The sequence below is a fragment of the Apus apus genome, chromosome 4 (genome assembly GCF_020740795.1).
Source record: "Apus apus isolate bApuApu2 chromosome 4, bApuApu2.pri.cur, whole genome shotgun sequence".
Classification (NCBI taxonomy): domain Eukaryota; kingdom Metazoa; phylum Chordata; class Aves; order Apodiformes; family Apodidae; genus Apus; species Apus apus.
The window spans coordinates 31,168,687-31,186,492 of record NC_067285.1 but is presented as its reverse complement, the minus strand read 5'-3'; the positions used below and the strand labels follow the sequence as shown (position 1 = coordinate 31,186,492).

At 46.3% G+C, this 17,806-nt stretch overlaps 1 protein-coding gene across 3 annotated transcripts in view; it reads right to left on the bottom strand.

Moving 5' to 3' along the window:
* The window catches only part of ARID5B (AT-rich interaction domain 5B), a 117,623-nt gene extending 100,052 nt beyond the window's left edge, over positions 1–17,571 (bottom strand). The window contains exons 1-3 of one of the 3 annotated variants that reach the window (XM_051618727.1): positions 17,551–17,571; positions 17,088–17,348; positions 4,788–5,013 (exon numbers count right to left, since the gene is read on the bottom strand). In XM_051618727.1, coding sequence (XP_051474687.1) covers positions 4,788–5,013; positions 17,088–17,348; positions 17,551–17,571 — 508 coding nt within the window. Of the gene's footprint in view, positions 1–4,787; positions 5,014–17,087; positions 17,379–17,550 lie in introns of those variants that run through there. The other 2 variants (XM_051618729.1, XM_051618726.1) reach the window with 2 other exon arrangements.
* Positions 17,572–17,806: the final 235 nt, after the last annotated feature.

Genomic DNA, 17,806 nt, shown 5'->3' with positions numbered 1-17,806 from the left:
CAACCTGCCGCAGATTGGCCAAATCATTCAGCAACACAAGATCTGATGATGAGCTGGGATCTCCCAGATGAAGCTATGCAAACAATAAGACTGGTAAAGAAGAGAAGGAAATAAGAAGGTGAGCCAGTCCTGGAGCATCCAGCCCCTGCCCAGCAAGTTCCACTGGAGGGTTCAGAAGACTAAAGTAGGAAACAACTGCTGGAAAACCACCTACGACAGAACTGGAAAAAAAAAAGACTCCTAAAATATAAACGTCAGCTAGAAGCAGTACTTTATTTTCCTGGATTTCCCAGAGAGCAAAGATCCAGATTCTGCATCCCCAAAAGCACAACTGTGGGAAATGAAAAAAAAGGAGAGGACCAATTGCTAAATTTCCTTTGGGCTGCCCCTCACTGGACTCAAATGAACCAGCAAAAACTGCAGCAAAAATCCCTTCAGCAAGCACCAGAACCTGCTCATCCCCATTACTAACGCTGCCAGTGCAGGAACAGGAGTGCCCACAGCACAGCAACCTCAACCACCCATTCTGGCATGATAAAGACACATAAAGGACAGGTGAAAGGAATGGCAATGACAGTCTGGGGACCAAACCCAGTCATGACAGACTCATGAGCCAAAGGGATGCAGATTGCCCAGCAGGGGCAGCAGCAGCTCCCACCTCTCCAGCCCGGTGCAGGCACAGGGGTCATTTGTTCCTCAGCTAAACCCAGGCAGTGCCACAGCCCAGCCTAACCCAAACCAACAGAGCTGGCAAGCACTAAATTCCATCATTTTCCCCTCAGTCTCTTCTCTCAATTTCAGCTCTGACTCCTCTATCTTTTATTTCTTTTTCTAAAGACACATTTAGAGATGAAACCATTCATAACTGCCTATCCACAGACAGTTTGTGGCAGCATAATTGACAATGAGTCTGCAGCAAAAATGAAAATGCTGTTTTAATAACCTTGGCCTAAAATACATTCTGTTGTATGCCTCAAAGGGTTTCAATAAAAAGTCAACCTGTAAAGACATATTTTCTTGGCTTAAACAACAATCCAAAGCATATAAATGTAGTCCAACTATAATGACATATTTATAGGCCAATAAAGCTTACACTGCAGCTTTCATACTTCACTTAAAGGAAGTCTGTAAGAAGCAGTGTTATATAAAATAATCTGAATTTTTTTTTCCAACTATAGCCCAAGGAATACAAATATGCAACTTTGCCATATTCAACTGATAGCATTTACATTGCTTAGTTGCTAAAAATTTTGTCAAATGAAGTAATTCCTCATTTGGTGACATCCCACTGGCATACCAAATATGGGTACTCAAATCAATTTATTCCAAAGAAAAATTCCCTGAATAAATCTAAAGACAAAAAACCCCACAAAACCAAAACAAGCAAAAAAACAACTAGCAGCCTTAGTAGTGAATGATTTAATCAGACCAATTCTTCTGGAAAAACAGGTTCTCATGTTCATTATGAATAATACATTCCTGAGCAACTCTATTTTTATATACTGCATTGTTGTTACTCTTATTTTTCTCAACATTTGAAAGAAATATTCAGAAAGCTATAAATAGTCTTAAGACATAAACTGCTAGCATTCAATATTGACGTATTTGTAGAAAGGCACAGAATGTATAACATAAATGCCTCAAGAGGCAGAAAGAAATACTTCTTAAAAATCATTTTTCAGGCTGAAATCTTGAAGCTCACACACAAAAAAATACCATTGCCAGATCTTTTATTTAATACAGTCCTAAGGAAGAGTTCTGCATAATTCACTAGTGATAAAAACACGGGCATTTTGCAGAAAAGAACAGTTTCTGCAAAAATAAGAGGCAAAGAGAAAAGAAAAAGCGAAAAAGAGAAAAGAAGAAGGAAAAAAAGAAACCAGAGGAAAAAAAAAAGGGTAACAGAACTACCAAATTTTAATTAGGGTCAGCTTTTAATTATAAGTGCATGGATTCTCCATGGTGTGGATTTACCAGGTGTCACCTTAGTTTTGGCTACGCAAGCGCCGCAGAACACATGGGTGAGGGTACACGCTGCTGATACGAGGCCTCACTTTGCCCAGTTATTGTTTAAAGCTGCCCTGCTCCCAACAGCCATATGTTTAACTAAGTGTTTGCACAGTGCCACTTCTGTGGTTCTGCATCAGCCATGTTTTCATTTCATCTGGATTATTACACCCTCCATCACTCCTGGATAGTGTGTGAAAACTGATTTTGTTTCTTCTGTAAAGTTTTTTGGAGCTCTTTGGTAGGGATATAATTTCCTACTACCTTCTACAGCTCAGTTCAAAAACATCGCAGCAAAAATTTCAGAATCTACGTGCTTTTATGGAATTTCTTCTGTAATGGAAACAGTATCTGATTAGGAGGGAAATGGTGCTGCAGCAGTAGGAAGGGGTGGATGGGCTGGAGATTACCTGTTTGGGCTGCTTAACCTTGCTAATATAACTGTGCTGATGCTTTCACACAAGGGACCTTTGCACGACAGTGCACTGTGCTGCTTCACAGTTTTCAACCTTATTTTAAGAGAAAAACTACCCTGTCCCATTGTGACCTACTGCAGAAGTTACTACCAGTAAATCTTTGATCACTGTGGCTGAGCACTGCTCAGTTGGCAAGGTGCTGAGTAATGGAAAAGGTCTGTGGGCACACGTGGTAATAGGCACTGGGTCTGACATTTTGACAGTAAGAAAGATACTGCACCAGCAGCTCACATCTCTATGCCCTGGACACTGCACATTATGCTACTGCCTTTGCCTACAGCTAGTGACATGACAATTCCCAGAGTGGAACTGTCAATCTTGACCAAGCAATTCAGAGTGAGAAAAGTGTATCTTCTTCACCTGGTGGGTGTTAAGCCTCCATCCCATTGTTAAGCCAAACACCAGAGCTCGCAGGTTGCCTACAGAACACAAGCAAAGAAGGCTGCTTCACAAGCAATTAAGATCACTGTTCCGAGTTTTTTTCATATCCAGGAAGCAAACTATGCTTAAATTCTTGGGTCTTTCAAATAGTGAAAAAATCATCTTAGCACTAGATTTAACAAAAATTTTTGATTGCCTTTCATAGGCTAGACCAGTTGTCTGTATCAATGTGCCTGGTCAGCTGTAGGTCCTCTTGAACCTTTGGTTTCACTCCTGCCAACCAGTCATGATGAAGAAAATAGCAATATAATCAAACATAAGACAAAATACCCTTTTCTTCTAAAAAAATTAAAAGAAAAAAAAGACCCAACACTAAAGTTAGAGCCACCAACCAAAAATTAACAACATCAGAATGTGGGTTATCAAAATTATACCATATAGTTTGCATTCCATAAACATTTTCAGTATAACCCCTACTTTCAAAGGCTTAGAATGCAACTATAGGCTTCAGGCTTAAAGACAATTTTCTTTGGCTCCTAGGGTAGAAAATAGCAATTTCGTAACTTACCACAAGGGGTTTTTGTTTGTTAAAAACAAAAACAAGAAAACATTAACACACAAAAGTTCTGTCTGAAAAATATTAAGATTCCTTTGACACAAGAAACAAATGCAAATAGATGTAGTGAGTAAGGAAGATGCCAGGGCAATAGCAGAGAAAATTACTGCATGTAATTACAAACCAGAAGAAACCACACAGAAACATGAAGGAAAAGAGAAAGAATTGTGCGGGTTATTTTTTTTCCTGGAGATGTAACGAAAAACAAGATCAACTTCCAATTGTACTTTAATCTTCCAACATACATTACTAATGGCAAAATGTGAGACTGACAAAATCACTTCACCATTAGATAAGATCAGAAAAACAAGATGCAGAAGATAAATCCTCCCAGACAGATCTTCAGCTTAGTGTAATTTGGCTTCAATGCCAACACAGTTGTGCCATTATAAAACTGAACTTGGCCCTGTGTCTCCTGTTCACATAGGTACAAAAGCATTTCCTCACATGCATCAGCCTCAGCTTTTAATTTCTTACCTTTCCACCCATCATGACGTGTATTTGAAGCTTTTCAAACTTGGAACATTTGTTAAAAGCTTGGTATAACAGAGAAACATCCCTGGCACATCAAAACGCCATCCAACAGCTATTACACATCCAAGGCCCTAATACTGCAAACAAGGACATTTACCAACAGGAGAACCATCTCCCTCAGACCTTGGGCCCCACCACAGATTTTAGAGGTACAAAAGCAGCCACAGAACTGAAAGCCTGCCTGCAACCATGCTAGATAGCCCAGCTACTATCTTTTATGGTAACAAAAAGCTCACTAGGAAACACTACGGAAGGCTACGGAAGGGACATCTCACTACTGAGGAAGACACGAAGTTCACCTTATGGAGAAAGGACAAGCACCAGAAGCAGCTGACAATCCTGCACTTCCAGAAGACAGCACATGAGAAGCGAAAGGCCTTCACTCTCCCCTGCCTCTTGGAGGAGGCTTCAGGAAGATGTCTGAGGCTCCTCTGCCCACAAGGCACAGCTCTGACCTGATCCCTAGGTCTGCTTAGTCCAAGGAGAGACTTCAGCCATTACTGGTACACACCTACAGGGTTTGAGCTTCGTGCTCAGATACCTGTCTCTACAAAGCAGACAGGTATCACGGAGTCACCCCACGCTAATCTCGAAGGAGCCTGGGATGAGCTCACCACCACCCATCCCACTCAGGCATCTCATCACCACACCTCTGCCCCAAGCACAGACGTACCCTGGGAGTCTGTGATGGCTTGGCAGGATCGGGCCCACCCGCCTTCAAAAGATGCCTAGCCACGGGCCCTGACCCACGGGAGAAAGTAAGGGATACTCACCAAGGTCAGCCTTTTCCTTCAGGATGTCTTTAAAGTTCAAGCCACTGTTGAGCGTGGATTGTCTGTATCTCATCAAGGCCTCCTTCTGCCCATTCTTCCCCACATCCATCAGCTCGACCGGCTCAGCCCGGAAACCACACTTCCACTTGGAGAAATCGGACTGTGCCCATTTTGCCAAGTCCTCAAGCTTCACAGTAACTTTCTCTGAAACAGCAATAACTTCATCCTGCAAAAGAATACAACATGTCACACGGGGCTCCAGGGTGGCTGATAAATCCGTAAGGCCACTGCCCCTCTCCAGCTATTGGAAAATCCTATCTTGCTGTTGGCAGATTAATTCAGTAATAAAAAAAAAACTAGTACTTCATTTATTCCTCCTGCCACCCAAATGGAAATGTTAGTTGTTTACTCGAAACAACTCCACGTGATCTAAAGACAATTTCTAGGGCTGAGGCAATGATCCTAAAAGGCATTTGAAATGCAGGTTGCCAAATCATATTCTGTATAATGCAGAGCCCTTGAGGGAAAGTTTGTTTTTTAGGTGCAATTAGCTGCAAATGTAAAAATTCATGGCTGGATGACTAATGGTTATAGCTAGTCCTGAAATAAATGGACTAAGTAAATCTCAGATTCTTGGAACTCTGACTCACCAGAAAATTCCTGTGTTTATGGTACATTTTCCCTTGGCTTATACACAAATATTGAATTTAACTTTTGTCCTAAAAATTAAATAAAACTGTGATGTAATCCCAAAAGAAATACTACATAAATGTTATGTGCTTCCCACCAAAAGAAACTTGCACATTCTCATGTTTCTTAAAACCTTTTTCAAGATCAGAACTGTAATTTTTTTTCCCTTCTTAAACATACATTCTAAGAAAAGCACTTAAACTTAGTTTAGCCTCCAGAACATATACTCAAACTAAGCAGCTCTAATTGCTGAATTTTATCCTTCCAGGAAACAATCAGCTCCTCTCAGTCATGATGAATAAGCAGAATGTTTCACAGCTGACTCCAGTGAGCAAGGGCTTCAAGAAAGCCCCAAAAATAAACAAACAAATATACACACATATCCAGCAAGTTAAGACTCCAGATTTTTTTTTTGTTTTTAGTTAAAACAGCAGAAATTATTTATGTTCTAATGAGAGCTGGCTGTACACCACACCTTGCAGACTACATATTTCTAGCACTAAATAAGGTTACAGGTTCTTGAAATAAATAAACCAGAATCCAATTTTTCTCTCAAATAAACACAAGTATTTGCGAAGGGCAGATAAATTCTTTGAGTTATTAAACAAAGAGAAATGCACGACTGATTCTCACTGTGTTTTGTTGGTTTTGGTTTTGTTTTTTTCCACTGAACACATTCCTCAGGAAATAAAATGCTGCTCAATAGGGGGAAAAAAAAAAAAAGCTTTATTGTGGTAAGTTGCACACAATACAAAACCTGAAGTATCTCTGGTAAAAGAGCAGATCTGATATTCCACTCTCCCTTATATAACACAAAATCATTTTATAAGCAGGCACCTTCATTACACTGAGTGCAGTAACAAATATCTGGTCAGAAACAAACAGTGTGCTTATATGCTAAGCAAGCTTGTAATAAAAGCTTTTCCTTTATCATTGCCCAGTGTAAGAGCTTTCACTGAACAACAAACAATAACAGTGATGGTTTAAATCTCTGTTTATGACAAACGTCAATACTTTGTAAACAAGCATTGGGTACTACAAAGTACAATTTCAGTGGATGGTTTCACCCAATTTCATTACACCATCGACTTCAAATAAAAAAGCCTTTTATAGCTACTACATAGTGATTATTAAATGTCAGGATGGAAAAAAAAATAAAAATATATATATACATATATAAATACCAGCCTGCCTGCAAACTGTCTCAGCAGTTACTGGGTGAAGTCCTTTTTTAGGATGCTGAATACCACCACCAGCTACTATACAATTTCTAATATTCAACACTAAAGAAATCTATTTAGCAGCAGTTTTAATAAAAAGCTGACTTGGAGACCAGACGTGTTTTTGGTTAAAATATTATTTTCCAAATAGCTCTCATGATCAAATGATTATGATTTCAATTACTAGTTTCTTCATATCCTTTCCAAGAACTAGTATGACTAATTTTGGCTGGCATACAAAGTAAGCTGAGCAGACAATTTATTAACCAAAAGAAAAGTACAATCACTATTACATCATCAATGAATAAACTTGTTTTTGAGAATACAACCTTCACACACACGCACATGATGTGTACACAGGAAAAAAAAAAAAAGGATTAAGAAAAAAAAAAAAGGCCTACTGTAATAAGGGTAAAGCGACTGGCGCAGTTGTGGGCCTTGCCCAGGCTGCCATGGTGGGGGGGGGAGGAGAAGCAGACAGGCAGGGGGAGAGGCTGATTTTGGGGGGCAGGGGAGAGCACCCCCCAGCCACAGGCTCTCTGTGGCAGAAGACGGCCATGGCCATGAGAACAGATAATGCTTGGCAGCCCCTCAGCCAGGAGAGGGGCCTGGAAAAAGCCCTGCGAAAAGGCCATCGTGCACTAACCTCAGCCCCTCACAAAATGGCGCCGGGACTCCAAACGCAGCCGTTGTGAGGCAGCGGGGTGCCCAGGACGGCACCACGAAGCTGCTGAGCACACAAGAGGACTGCACAATTATAAAAGGAAGAAACCCAGGCTGAGCCATGGCTGAGGAAAACCTCCCCGTGCACGCAGCGTGGGACGACGGCCCCAGCAGGGCCGCCTGTCGCCTCCGCAGCAGCCGCGTCCCTCAGGGCCCAGGCGGGACGGCTGGAGGGGAGCGGCGGGCAGGGCCACAGGCCTCGCGCCGGCCCGGGCCAGGAGGGCCCATCTCACACTTTGTCCGGTCCTCCATGGGGGAGCACTGCCCACGCTGACCCCACTGGTCTGGAGACCACATCTCCAGAGATGTTTTTACCTCAGTGCCTCATCCTACAAGCGCGGTCATGGCAGGTAGCTTCAGCCCCTCCTTTCTGAGGAGCCCAAGCCAGGGGCAGCTGCCAGAGAGGCAGTCCTCCCCACAGCTTGGCAGAGCCTTAACCTAGGAAGGCATCTGCCCCAATGCTACCCACAGGGCACCCAACTACCTCACCAGCTCTGGCATTTTGATGCACCTTGCCAAGCTTTCACACATCCTTAAGCAACGTTTCCAAGAGCTCAGAACCAAACCAGGATTTGTGGGGTTTTTTTTGGAGCAGCAGGTGACAAAAGGGTCCCTTCTCTCCTTTCTTCTTAAGCAAAAATGTCTCTCAGCCCTGTGCCACATGAAATTTGCTCTGAGGCCTGCTGGGCTCCAGCAGCTGGAGCCATCGATATCAATGCCTGTGCATCTATTGCCACAGCCCTTCTAGAGAAACCCTTTCAGTGAAACGACTAAGGAACACAGATGTTGAATAAATAAAAACCAGGTACACAGTGACACATGACTAACAAACCTTTAGAAGATTAAAGAAATCTGCTGTATAACCTTAATGTCGTTCATAATTATAACTCTGTGTAAACATGAAAAACCACCCACGTCGCATGCAATGCATATACATATATATCTATCTATACAAAAATCAACTCACTGTGGATTAGCTATGCTCTGAAGTGATATGTTTGAGTCCTCCATTGCGTGCTTCACTCTTTAACTGCAGTTTTTTCCTGCTTAGAGCAACCTGAGCTTTGCAGGAAGAAATACCCAGTGCCGATTCCAGCTCTGCTCAGGAATGAGATTTATCTTGGATGAGCGTTTTTGCATGATGACTGACCAATGGCAATGTTTTTCCCAGCCACAAAGTTGTCTAAATCTTGAAATAAATACTGACTATAAAGAAAGGCACTTTCTCTTCCGTTTCTGTAAAAGTGGCTATCTAGTCAGCCTATAATTTTAGCACATCTTACAAGACTCCTGTGCCAAGCATGATACCTTCACCTATCAAGTGGGAAATGGGGAGGTTAAGAAAGATGGTGATACAAAACCACCTCATCCCTCTCTTGTTTTTTAAGAGCTTATCTGATTTACATTTTCAGATAAATCGTCCAGGGAGAAGGGGACAGTATCTTCTCTAGAGCTGTTATGCTTAAATATTATGTCACTGTTGTCTAAGCAACCATCACAGCCTCCTGAAAGCACAGAATGCTGTATCGCCTGACTCAGCAGATGGTTGAAATACTTACATCCAGGGAAAGAGGTCAGGTAGTTAAAATAGTTTAAAACAGATAATTATTTTTTAGAAGAAATATTAACTCTTACAAGGCAGGAAGTCACAGGGTAGCACAGGGAGGTCGTACATCTTGACTGCACACCCGCATATGGTACGTCACAACTCCTCACTTATTGCCAGTAACTAGGAAAGATTTATATTTTAGAGACGCCTAGGCAGCCTTAGAAGAATTACAGTGACTGAGATATCTCAGAATTTTGACGTGCTGAGACTGTTTTCACTCCAGTGCTTCCAGAGGTCATTTAAGGAATTCTGGAGGGCACGAGTGAGTCGAACACCTGCTTGGCTGTCTCCTAACATCAAATGCATGGCCTAGAGAGAAACAGGAGACGTACTGTAAAAACTCTAGCTGATAATTACAGAAGACACTGCGTGTCATTTATCTGATCAGTATGATTTGCATTAGAAAACATCTCCAAGCCTTTTTACTGAAACCTTTAGCACAGAAGATAGCTGGAGATGCATATTTTACAACCCAGTACATTGCCGATGAAGACACATTCATCCACAGGAGCAAAAAATACAGTGTGACTCTTGCAGACTGCATTCACCAATGATAACAGAACTGCATATTTCATTTGGGCATAAAGGCCTGTACTATTCTCGGGTTGTTATTTTTTTGTTTTTTTTTTACATCCCATGTATATTTTTTAGTTTTTTGCAGTTTAGGTGAAAAGGACTTTCCTGTACCTTGCACAACTACGCTGTTCCTGCCACTAGAATCCAGTTCCCTGCTCTAGATCCCTTTGAGGAGAGGAGGGTCACTTGTGGATGTGTAAAAATGAAGAAGGCTTTCCAATAAGGGGCATTCCAATAAGCCCCTCTTTCATAGAAACAGGTGTTTGAGGAAAGTACTTACTTGACAGTACAGTCAAAGCAAGACTTGAGAGCCTTGTTTGATGCCATCTCCTCACACATCCCCTAGCCCAGGGCAGATGGAGGTGTCCCAAAGGATGCAGGGGGCAGAACTGACCACTGAGGTGACCACTGAGGTCTAGGCCTGCAATGCTCCCTGGAGATGCCAGGGTGCAGGGACCTACAGAGACTACCACTCTGCATCCATGAACCTACAGGGAGACCCTTGAGACTGGAAACATGCACAGCCCAGGAATTTACCTGGCACACGGGAGAATTTTAAAGAGGCCGAGGCAGACATTCTCATATGTTAATCCTTCACTAATTATTGTAAAGGGCTCTAATGATCTCGTTAAATTCGGGTGACAGGGATCTGCCCAGCCTACTATTCTATTTCCCCAGCCTGAGCACAGCCACAGCAGCTGTCTGAAACTCACACCAACAGAGAAGACCACATCCCGACACGGTCATCACATCTGCCAGGTCCCAAAGGATGAGACCAAGATAAAGGGCACAGGTGAAGCAGGTGAAGTCCTGTGGTGTTCACTTCCCCTGGTATTAGCAAGCAGCTTTTTCCACACGGCCCAGTACTTCCAAAGTGAGACATGCAGAATATCCTGGGGCAGCAGCACCTTCTCGCAGGATGCTTTGTGGGATACTGGTATATGTGGCCCAGAAGAGGGGTGGAGATGGAGTGCAGAGGGACAGTTGTGAGCAGCTAGACTTGACATTTCTACTGCCAGCCTCCTCCTCTGTCTCTGGGGTGTTTTTTTTTCCTCCCCCCTCCCACTTCTGAGCAGAGGTTCAAATTGAATTTATATCTGTCATTGCAGATAGAAGTTCTGACCAAAGAGAAAATAGGCTTCAGTCAAAATGTTTTCCTGTCAGATAGCTCACAGATCTCAAAGACTTGTTTTAGTTTAGGCAAGTTGACAAGCAATTCATTCCTAATTTTGCCTACTACAGTTACAGTAAGAAAAGCTTTCCTTGTAGATTACATAATTATATTTTTCTTAACAAGGAGTACATTGCATTAGCAGGTTTAAATTATGCAAGCTTATTCTTTTGTCTTTTGTTATATTGTGTTCTATTGTGCTGGTAAAACAATATGTGCTTTAATTAGCAAATATCTGTAAATAATTTACTTGCTTTTCATACAGCAGAACAATGGAGCCAATTTTCACATACATCCACTGAGCATGTCTAGGGGGTTTCTTGCCAGAACCTTCCATTGTTCAGTATCTGTATCAATCTGCCCATCATTAGCAGCTAATGCTCAACAACCCAGGAAGAAATTAAAAGTTTTGGCCCCCAGGAGCAGCCCCAAGCCCCCCAAACCCGAGGCACCGCTTTGCAAAATAAAGATTAAAATATCCAGAAAATGAAAACAAACTCTTTTATTCTCTATAACCCTGGCACCTTCGCACAGAAACATGGATGCCTGCCAAGCATTAAGGTCATTGGATTGATGCCATAAAATGCCGATGTTCATCTGACCTTCTGACTGCATTTTAGCTACAAAATAAAAAGCTCAACTTGATATGAGACGATGAATCACGCGAGCGTCTAGTCTCTGCAGGGTTAATGCTGGGTGTGACCCCACACTGCACATGCACAAACACACACACACAGAAAAAAGCTCTTAAATCAAGAGTGGATGACTGTTCAGAGACTTAAGGCATTGTTATTTTGAATGCGAATGAAAGGGCCAGAACAAGCATTGCAAGAATATTTCAATTATGTATTTCCCAGAACTACATCTCTGAGCAACTAATGCAAATATTGCTCCCACAGCAGTAGAACTTCTTCCCGAATAAAAGCATATAAGAGCTTGAATCAGAACATACTTTCTGTATCATTCGCATATTGTTTGAATATTATTAAAAATGCAAAATCTATGTATGCGTTACTCTCCTGAGCAATACAGTAATTATGATTAAGGGACAAGCAGCACAAAAAGAGCCAATTTATCTTACTTGTGCTTAGGAATACTATTGTGTAACTAAGCAACTAAAGACAAAATATAGTCTAATTAATTCACTCCTATGCTTATTTAAAAGACACAATTAGAACATTTTTATTTTCCAGCCTGCACAGTATCTCAACATGCTTGAGGGTGTACCATGTGAGGCCCATTATTCTCCAAAGACAAGAGTTTAATGTTTAGTACCACTGATCAGACTGGGAACAGCAACTCTGGAGAGCAGTGGGTGTATTTTACGGTCTGAATACACTGGGGAGCAGAGGGAAAGGGAAAAAAAAATAATTAAAAATTATTTTTTAAAAAGGAATTTGCTTTAAGTGACCAGATACGCCAGATTGCTGGCTAATGGCTGGCAACATGTGGATTCTCTGAGTAATATCATTGCTCTCTCCTTCCTTTGCCAGCATATGCTACTGGTGGCAAGAGATATAAAAACATACAGAGTGGATGTGCAATTACCAAAACCATGATATTTTATGACAAATGCCATTTCCCTAACACTGCTATTACAGTGCTCCTGATTTCCAAATCTGAATTAATTTGAGCAAGTGTACATTAGAGATTGATGCTATTAGCATGATTTTTAAAGCACCCTTTAATAATCACAATCTGCATGTTTGAAACGTGTTGTCATTACCCGTGCTGACAGATACCAGCACAAGGCACACACCGTGGAGACTAAAACGGGGCCATTCTCATTTCAAGTAAGAGCATAAAGATTCTCACATCTCAAAAAAACAAAACAAAACAAAAAAAATTTCAGTGCAAAGGGAGTAGCACATTTTCAAAGGGGGGTGGCAATGAACCACTAGTGCCACAAGAACCCGTGCCCAGGCCAGCCTGTGCTACCTCTACTCACTGAAGTAGGACCTCTGCACATAGAGAGACCCTTGGGAATGAACCAGGATTTCGAGGGATGCTGTGAGCATCTGTCCTGAAACGAAGAGACACCAAACCTGCTGCCTCCCCTAACTTTCTGGAAGAATCTCATCTGCAATTACAAATTACATACATTCATAGAGTGACTTCCCCCTCCTTTTTTTCCCCCCTCCCCGATTAGTCTGAAAATGCAAAATACTGCTAGGGAAATAATTACAGGAAACTAGCTCTCTTCTCTCCTCTCCTCTGTGTGAGCAACGCTTACTCATGTAAATTACTTGCATGAGTAAGGATTATTTGCAAGGCGAAAAGTATTGCATCAGATCCCCAGTTTGGGAGAAGAGATGAAATCAACATGAGTTCGTAGTAAACTCAGCTCCTGATGAATGAACCAAAGGCAGATCCCCACACACAGCCCAGCCCCAGCAGTGCTCACAACAAGGCAGGGCAACACAGGCAATGTCATACCATGCACAATAAATTAGTAGCTTGTTTGGGGTTTTTCAGAAATTGTACACATCACATCAAATACCATTCCAGGATTTAACTAGCAACGGCTTTGATATGTATTTTTAAGCCCAGTCTAATGAATGCCAACACCTTTAAAACATGAAAATACAAGGCACTAACAAGCATTTTGCTCTAGAACGGCTTCTGCAAAGGTCAGTCGGTCCCCAGTCCCACGCTACCCCTTGGAGCAGAGAGGAGTAAAGGAGCCAGGGAAGGATTTGGCTAGGACCCTGTGGGCTGCAGGCTCAGGGCTGAGCCCACTTCTCAGCCCCTTAGCACCACAGGTCCAGGGCACTGCATGAGGTATGGGGCGGGGGCTTTCTGGTGGCATCAACTTCTCACAGATGGATGCTGGAAAAGCTGTGGGGCTGCTTTCCTCACTGTCCCGTTAAACTGTTTCAAGTACTCTTACAGCCACTCCCTTCAAAGCCTCCCAAGCATCCTCCTCTGAGCCCTGCATGAGGCACCTGTGGTCACAGAAGTCTTCCCTTCCCATGTAGGAGGTGCCACAGGGACTGTGCTGGCCCAGGAGCAGTCAAGAAAACCGGGACAAGGTGGTGATTCCCTCTGGCAAAACAAATGCTTTCCCCATTGAGATGATGACCCTCCCAGAACAGAGGACAGCCACTTTTTCCCCACTGGAGGGAAGGGGGAGAAGGCTGCTCCCACTCTCCAAGCAATGCTGCACCTCTGGCAGCTTTTGGGCTTAATGGTGAGGTCAGAGGCAGCACACCCGGGCCCTAAGTTCTAAAAGCAGCAGCAGCAGCTTTCAGTGAAGTACAGTAGAACTCTTGCAGCTCACCTAACTGCCTTCCCAAAGGCACCATCACTCCCACAGGAACGCTGCTCCAGTGCAGTGAAATCACGGCTCTGAACCCGACGAGCTGGTCCCAGCCTCTCCACTCATGTTGCTCCAGAATGCAATGAGCATGGGGGACCAAAAGCACTCACACCTGCAGTGTGCAACTGGCCCCATTCTACATTTGACATCCACTGGGACTCCCTGGGAAGCAATGTCTGGCTGGCTTCTGGGGCTGAAGGAGTACTTCTCCGCCATGCTCAGGGGGATGCCCAGCCTCAGGGGCAGGGAGGGGTACCTTGGCAGAAGCACACCTGAGCTTGAACCCTGCACTGGGTCTGGGCCCCAGTGTGTGAAACAATCTGTTTTCACAGCAGTCAGGGTTATATTTAAGTCTGGATGATCAATTCAGCTAGCTATAAAAAGCCTTATATTTACACTTATAGCTGATTAGCTCAAACATTTGGCAAACAGATAAAACGCACCACCAGAAATCTCTGACTAACAGAAGCATCACATACCTCCTCGCTTCTCCTCTCTCCTCGCAGTCACTGGCTGCGCACTGTCACTGTGCCGATGCTGCTGTGACAGACAAGAGGCCGGCAGCTGCCTCCATTCACCATGCTGCCAGCGCAGGCAGCTGGGAGCCACTCTGCCTCAACCTCTGGCTCCATCCTAAGCCCACCACTGGACCACTTGGTCCCCTTCACCAACAGTTTCACTGACAACAAGCACCCCTGCCGCCCTTTGCCTCAGACACCACCAGTTTGTGACACTTGACTTCATCCCTGCTCCCCAAACACCAGACGAGGTGTCCTACCCCCTCAGCAGTCCCACGCCACAAACAAGGGCTATGAGCCGCCTCCGACTTTAAAGATCCATCTCCTCCTGCAGAAGGAGCCCAGCCCGGGGTCAAAAAGCCTTGTGGCCCGTGAGGTGGCCGTGCCACCACTCTGGGGACAGACGGGGATGTCATTCACACGAGGCAGAGCATCCGTGGGGTGGCTGGTGGACGAGCGGCCCTGACGCAGCCCGTCACCCCCAGCAGCGCTTCCCAGAGTGCCGGGAAGCCCCCAGCCCTTTGTCTCCAGGCTGCTGGCACGTCCCTGGGCAGAATTCGGATCGCTCCAAACTATTAAAAATCGATCATAAAAAATCATTGCGATGTCTATAAACAAGTTAATGGAGTAAGTGAAAACAAAGTACATTTCTTAATGGGAGTGCTATGTTGCCCTCTCTAGGCCCTGGCTCTCAGTGCCGGTTTCTGTAGGCTCCCTGCCAGAGAAGTATCACTCAGAGCTGTTGCTGCTGCTGCTGCTGCTATTCTGCTAATGAATGACTAACAGGCCAGAGGGGAAATGACATCACCAGGGTGTAAAACACAACTGCATTAGGAAACTTTTTACCTGCTTTACATTTGTCATAATTATTCTAAACAATACGACCGGCATTTGCATAATTTCAAGGCGTGTCATTATCTTAATTGAAAATTGTTTTCATATGGTTGAATAATGCAGAATGACATCAGTTAAAGCCCCAATGAAACGCACAAGTATAATCACACAGCTAATTACTAGCGGTGTTTGCATGAAAAAATAAATAAAATTGTGCACGTTATTAGGAAGGTACATGCAGCTGAGAACTCTCGTACTGGAGCAGCGTTTTACTCGTAATGGTAGGATTAATTTTCTCTGATGTTCCTACCAGAGTAACATGAGCTGATCATTACGGCATATTAAAATGATTTGTGTCCCTCTCCCCACCCCCCTCCCTTCCAAACATCTTTCATTTTACAAACACACTCGAGACACACACACACACACACAGAGGCACAGTTTTAAATAGTCACCACGGGCAATTTCAGAGCATCCATTGCTCACTGTCATCTCCGTGATTCTTAGGAAAAGGCTCCCTTATCTCAGCGGCACGCTCGGAAAATTAAAGTGAAGAGGTGGCAGCGGGCGAAGGTGGCTCTGAAACGCGTTTCGGCTGCGCAGGGAACAGGCTGCCCTGGCACCTATAGCCATGCGTGCCCCCGAAACAGCCCCCCCGGGGCAGCCGCCCCCCCGTGTACCTACACCCCCCGTGGCACCTCCAACAGAAGTTCCCCCAAAACACCACTCCCCGCGCCTGGTTTCCAGCCCCCCTGGGGGACCCTCCCCAGCCCCGCAGCCCTCGCTGGGTGCCCATCCTCCGCGCCCACCCCCGCCCCCCCAGACCACGGACCCGTCTGAATCCATACATTTGAAAAGCAAATAACGGGAGGGAGCGGGGACGGGGACAGGAGGCCGGCCCGGGGCGGGGAAGAGGGGGCGCAACCTGCGCAGCCCAGCGGCCCCATCCCGGGCAGCGCGGGGCGGGCGCGGAGCTGCCGCGGGGCTGCGCGGGCACCGGTGGAGGGTGCGGGCGCGCAGCCTGTTTGCGCCGGCCGCGCGGCGGCTCCGAAATACGCCCAGGCATATCTGCAAGTTATTTGAATGTATTATTCCCGTACCTGTCATTTATCACTTTATTCAACACGTCCCTGCCAGCTCAATAGCTTTTGATCTCCCTCAGCCTCCATTTCGTAATTTCCGCCCTCTTAAACATATCGAATACTACCAAAAAAAAAAAAAAGCCCCGGACAATATCGAAATTCTCCCCAACGTTTACCAACCCCCCTCTTTTCTGTGTGTTTTAGCTTTTTTTTTTTTTCTGTTGTGAACGAAGCCGGAGAAGGGCAGGGCGAGCCCCGCACACACTCCGCTGCCCGCCGGGCCGGGGGCGCCCCGCACCCCGATCGATACCCCCCACAGCACCCCCATCCAGCCCCACCGTCCCCGCCCGCCCAAGTTACCGGGCAGCGCGCACCGGAGCCATCGGGGAGCCCCGACGGCGCGGCCCCTCCGCGCTGCCCCGCCACGCACGGGGAAGAAGGGGACGCGGGTGGGGGGAACGGGAAAGGGGTGTGTGGGGGGGGGTTAGCCGAGCCCGGGCATGCAGGTGGGGACGGGCGCGGGGGAGTGGGAGGGGGGGCCGGCGCTGCGTTTACCACCTCGCCATGGTCCCTGGTCCTGCCCTGGGGGGTGTCCTCGGGGAGAAAATAAAGTTTGGCGCTGGAGAGAAGTTGCCGGCTGGTGCGCTCCTCCCAGAGCAGCTGCAGCTCCGCGATGCAGGCGGGCTCCTCCGCGCGGCACCGCACGAAGAAGAAGTCTCCGAGGGAGAGGACCCGCGCCCGGCCGCCGCCGCGGCGCTGGAAGCGGAACGCCCTGTAGAAGACGTAGGGGCCGTGCGAGCCGCACGGGGCGCCGACCCACTGCGGGGAACAACAACACGGCAGCGGCATCAGCGCCGGCTCCGCGCCGCGCCGCGCAGCGCCGCGCAGGAGGAGCAGGAGGAGGCGGGCGGAGGGCGGGGGGCGGTGGGGGGGTGGGGGGCGCGCAGCGGCGCGGAGGCTCCGCGCGCGGCGGCGGGGGCGGGGCGGGGCGCGCGGGGCGGCGCGGGGCGGCGCGCGGTACCTGCAGTGCGCTGCGCTCCATCGCGGCTCCGGCGCGATTGAACTCAACATTCTCCCAAACTTGTTGGCGTGAATGGAGCCTGGCAGGTCCTGGCAGGGAAAAGCCGGCCCCGCCGCCCGCCGCCCCCCGCCGCCGCCGCCCCCGCCCCGTCGCCGCGACGCCGCCGCCCCCCCGCCCCGCCGCTCGCCGCGGCGCCCCCCCCCGCCGCCCGACCCCCGCTCCCCCGCCCCGCCGACGCCTCGCCGCGCCCCGTCGA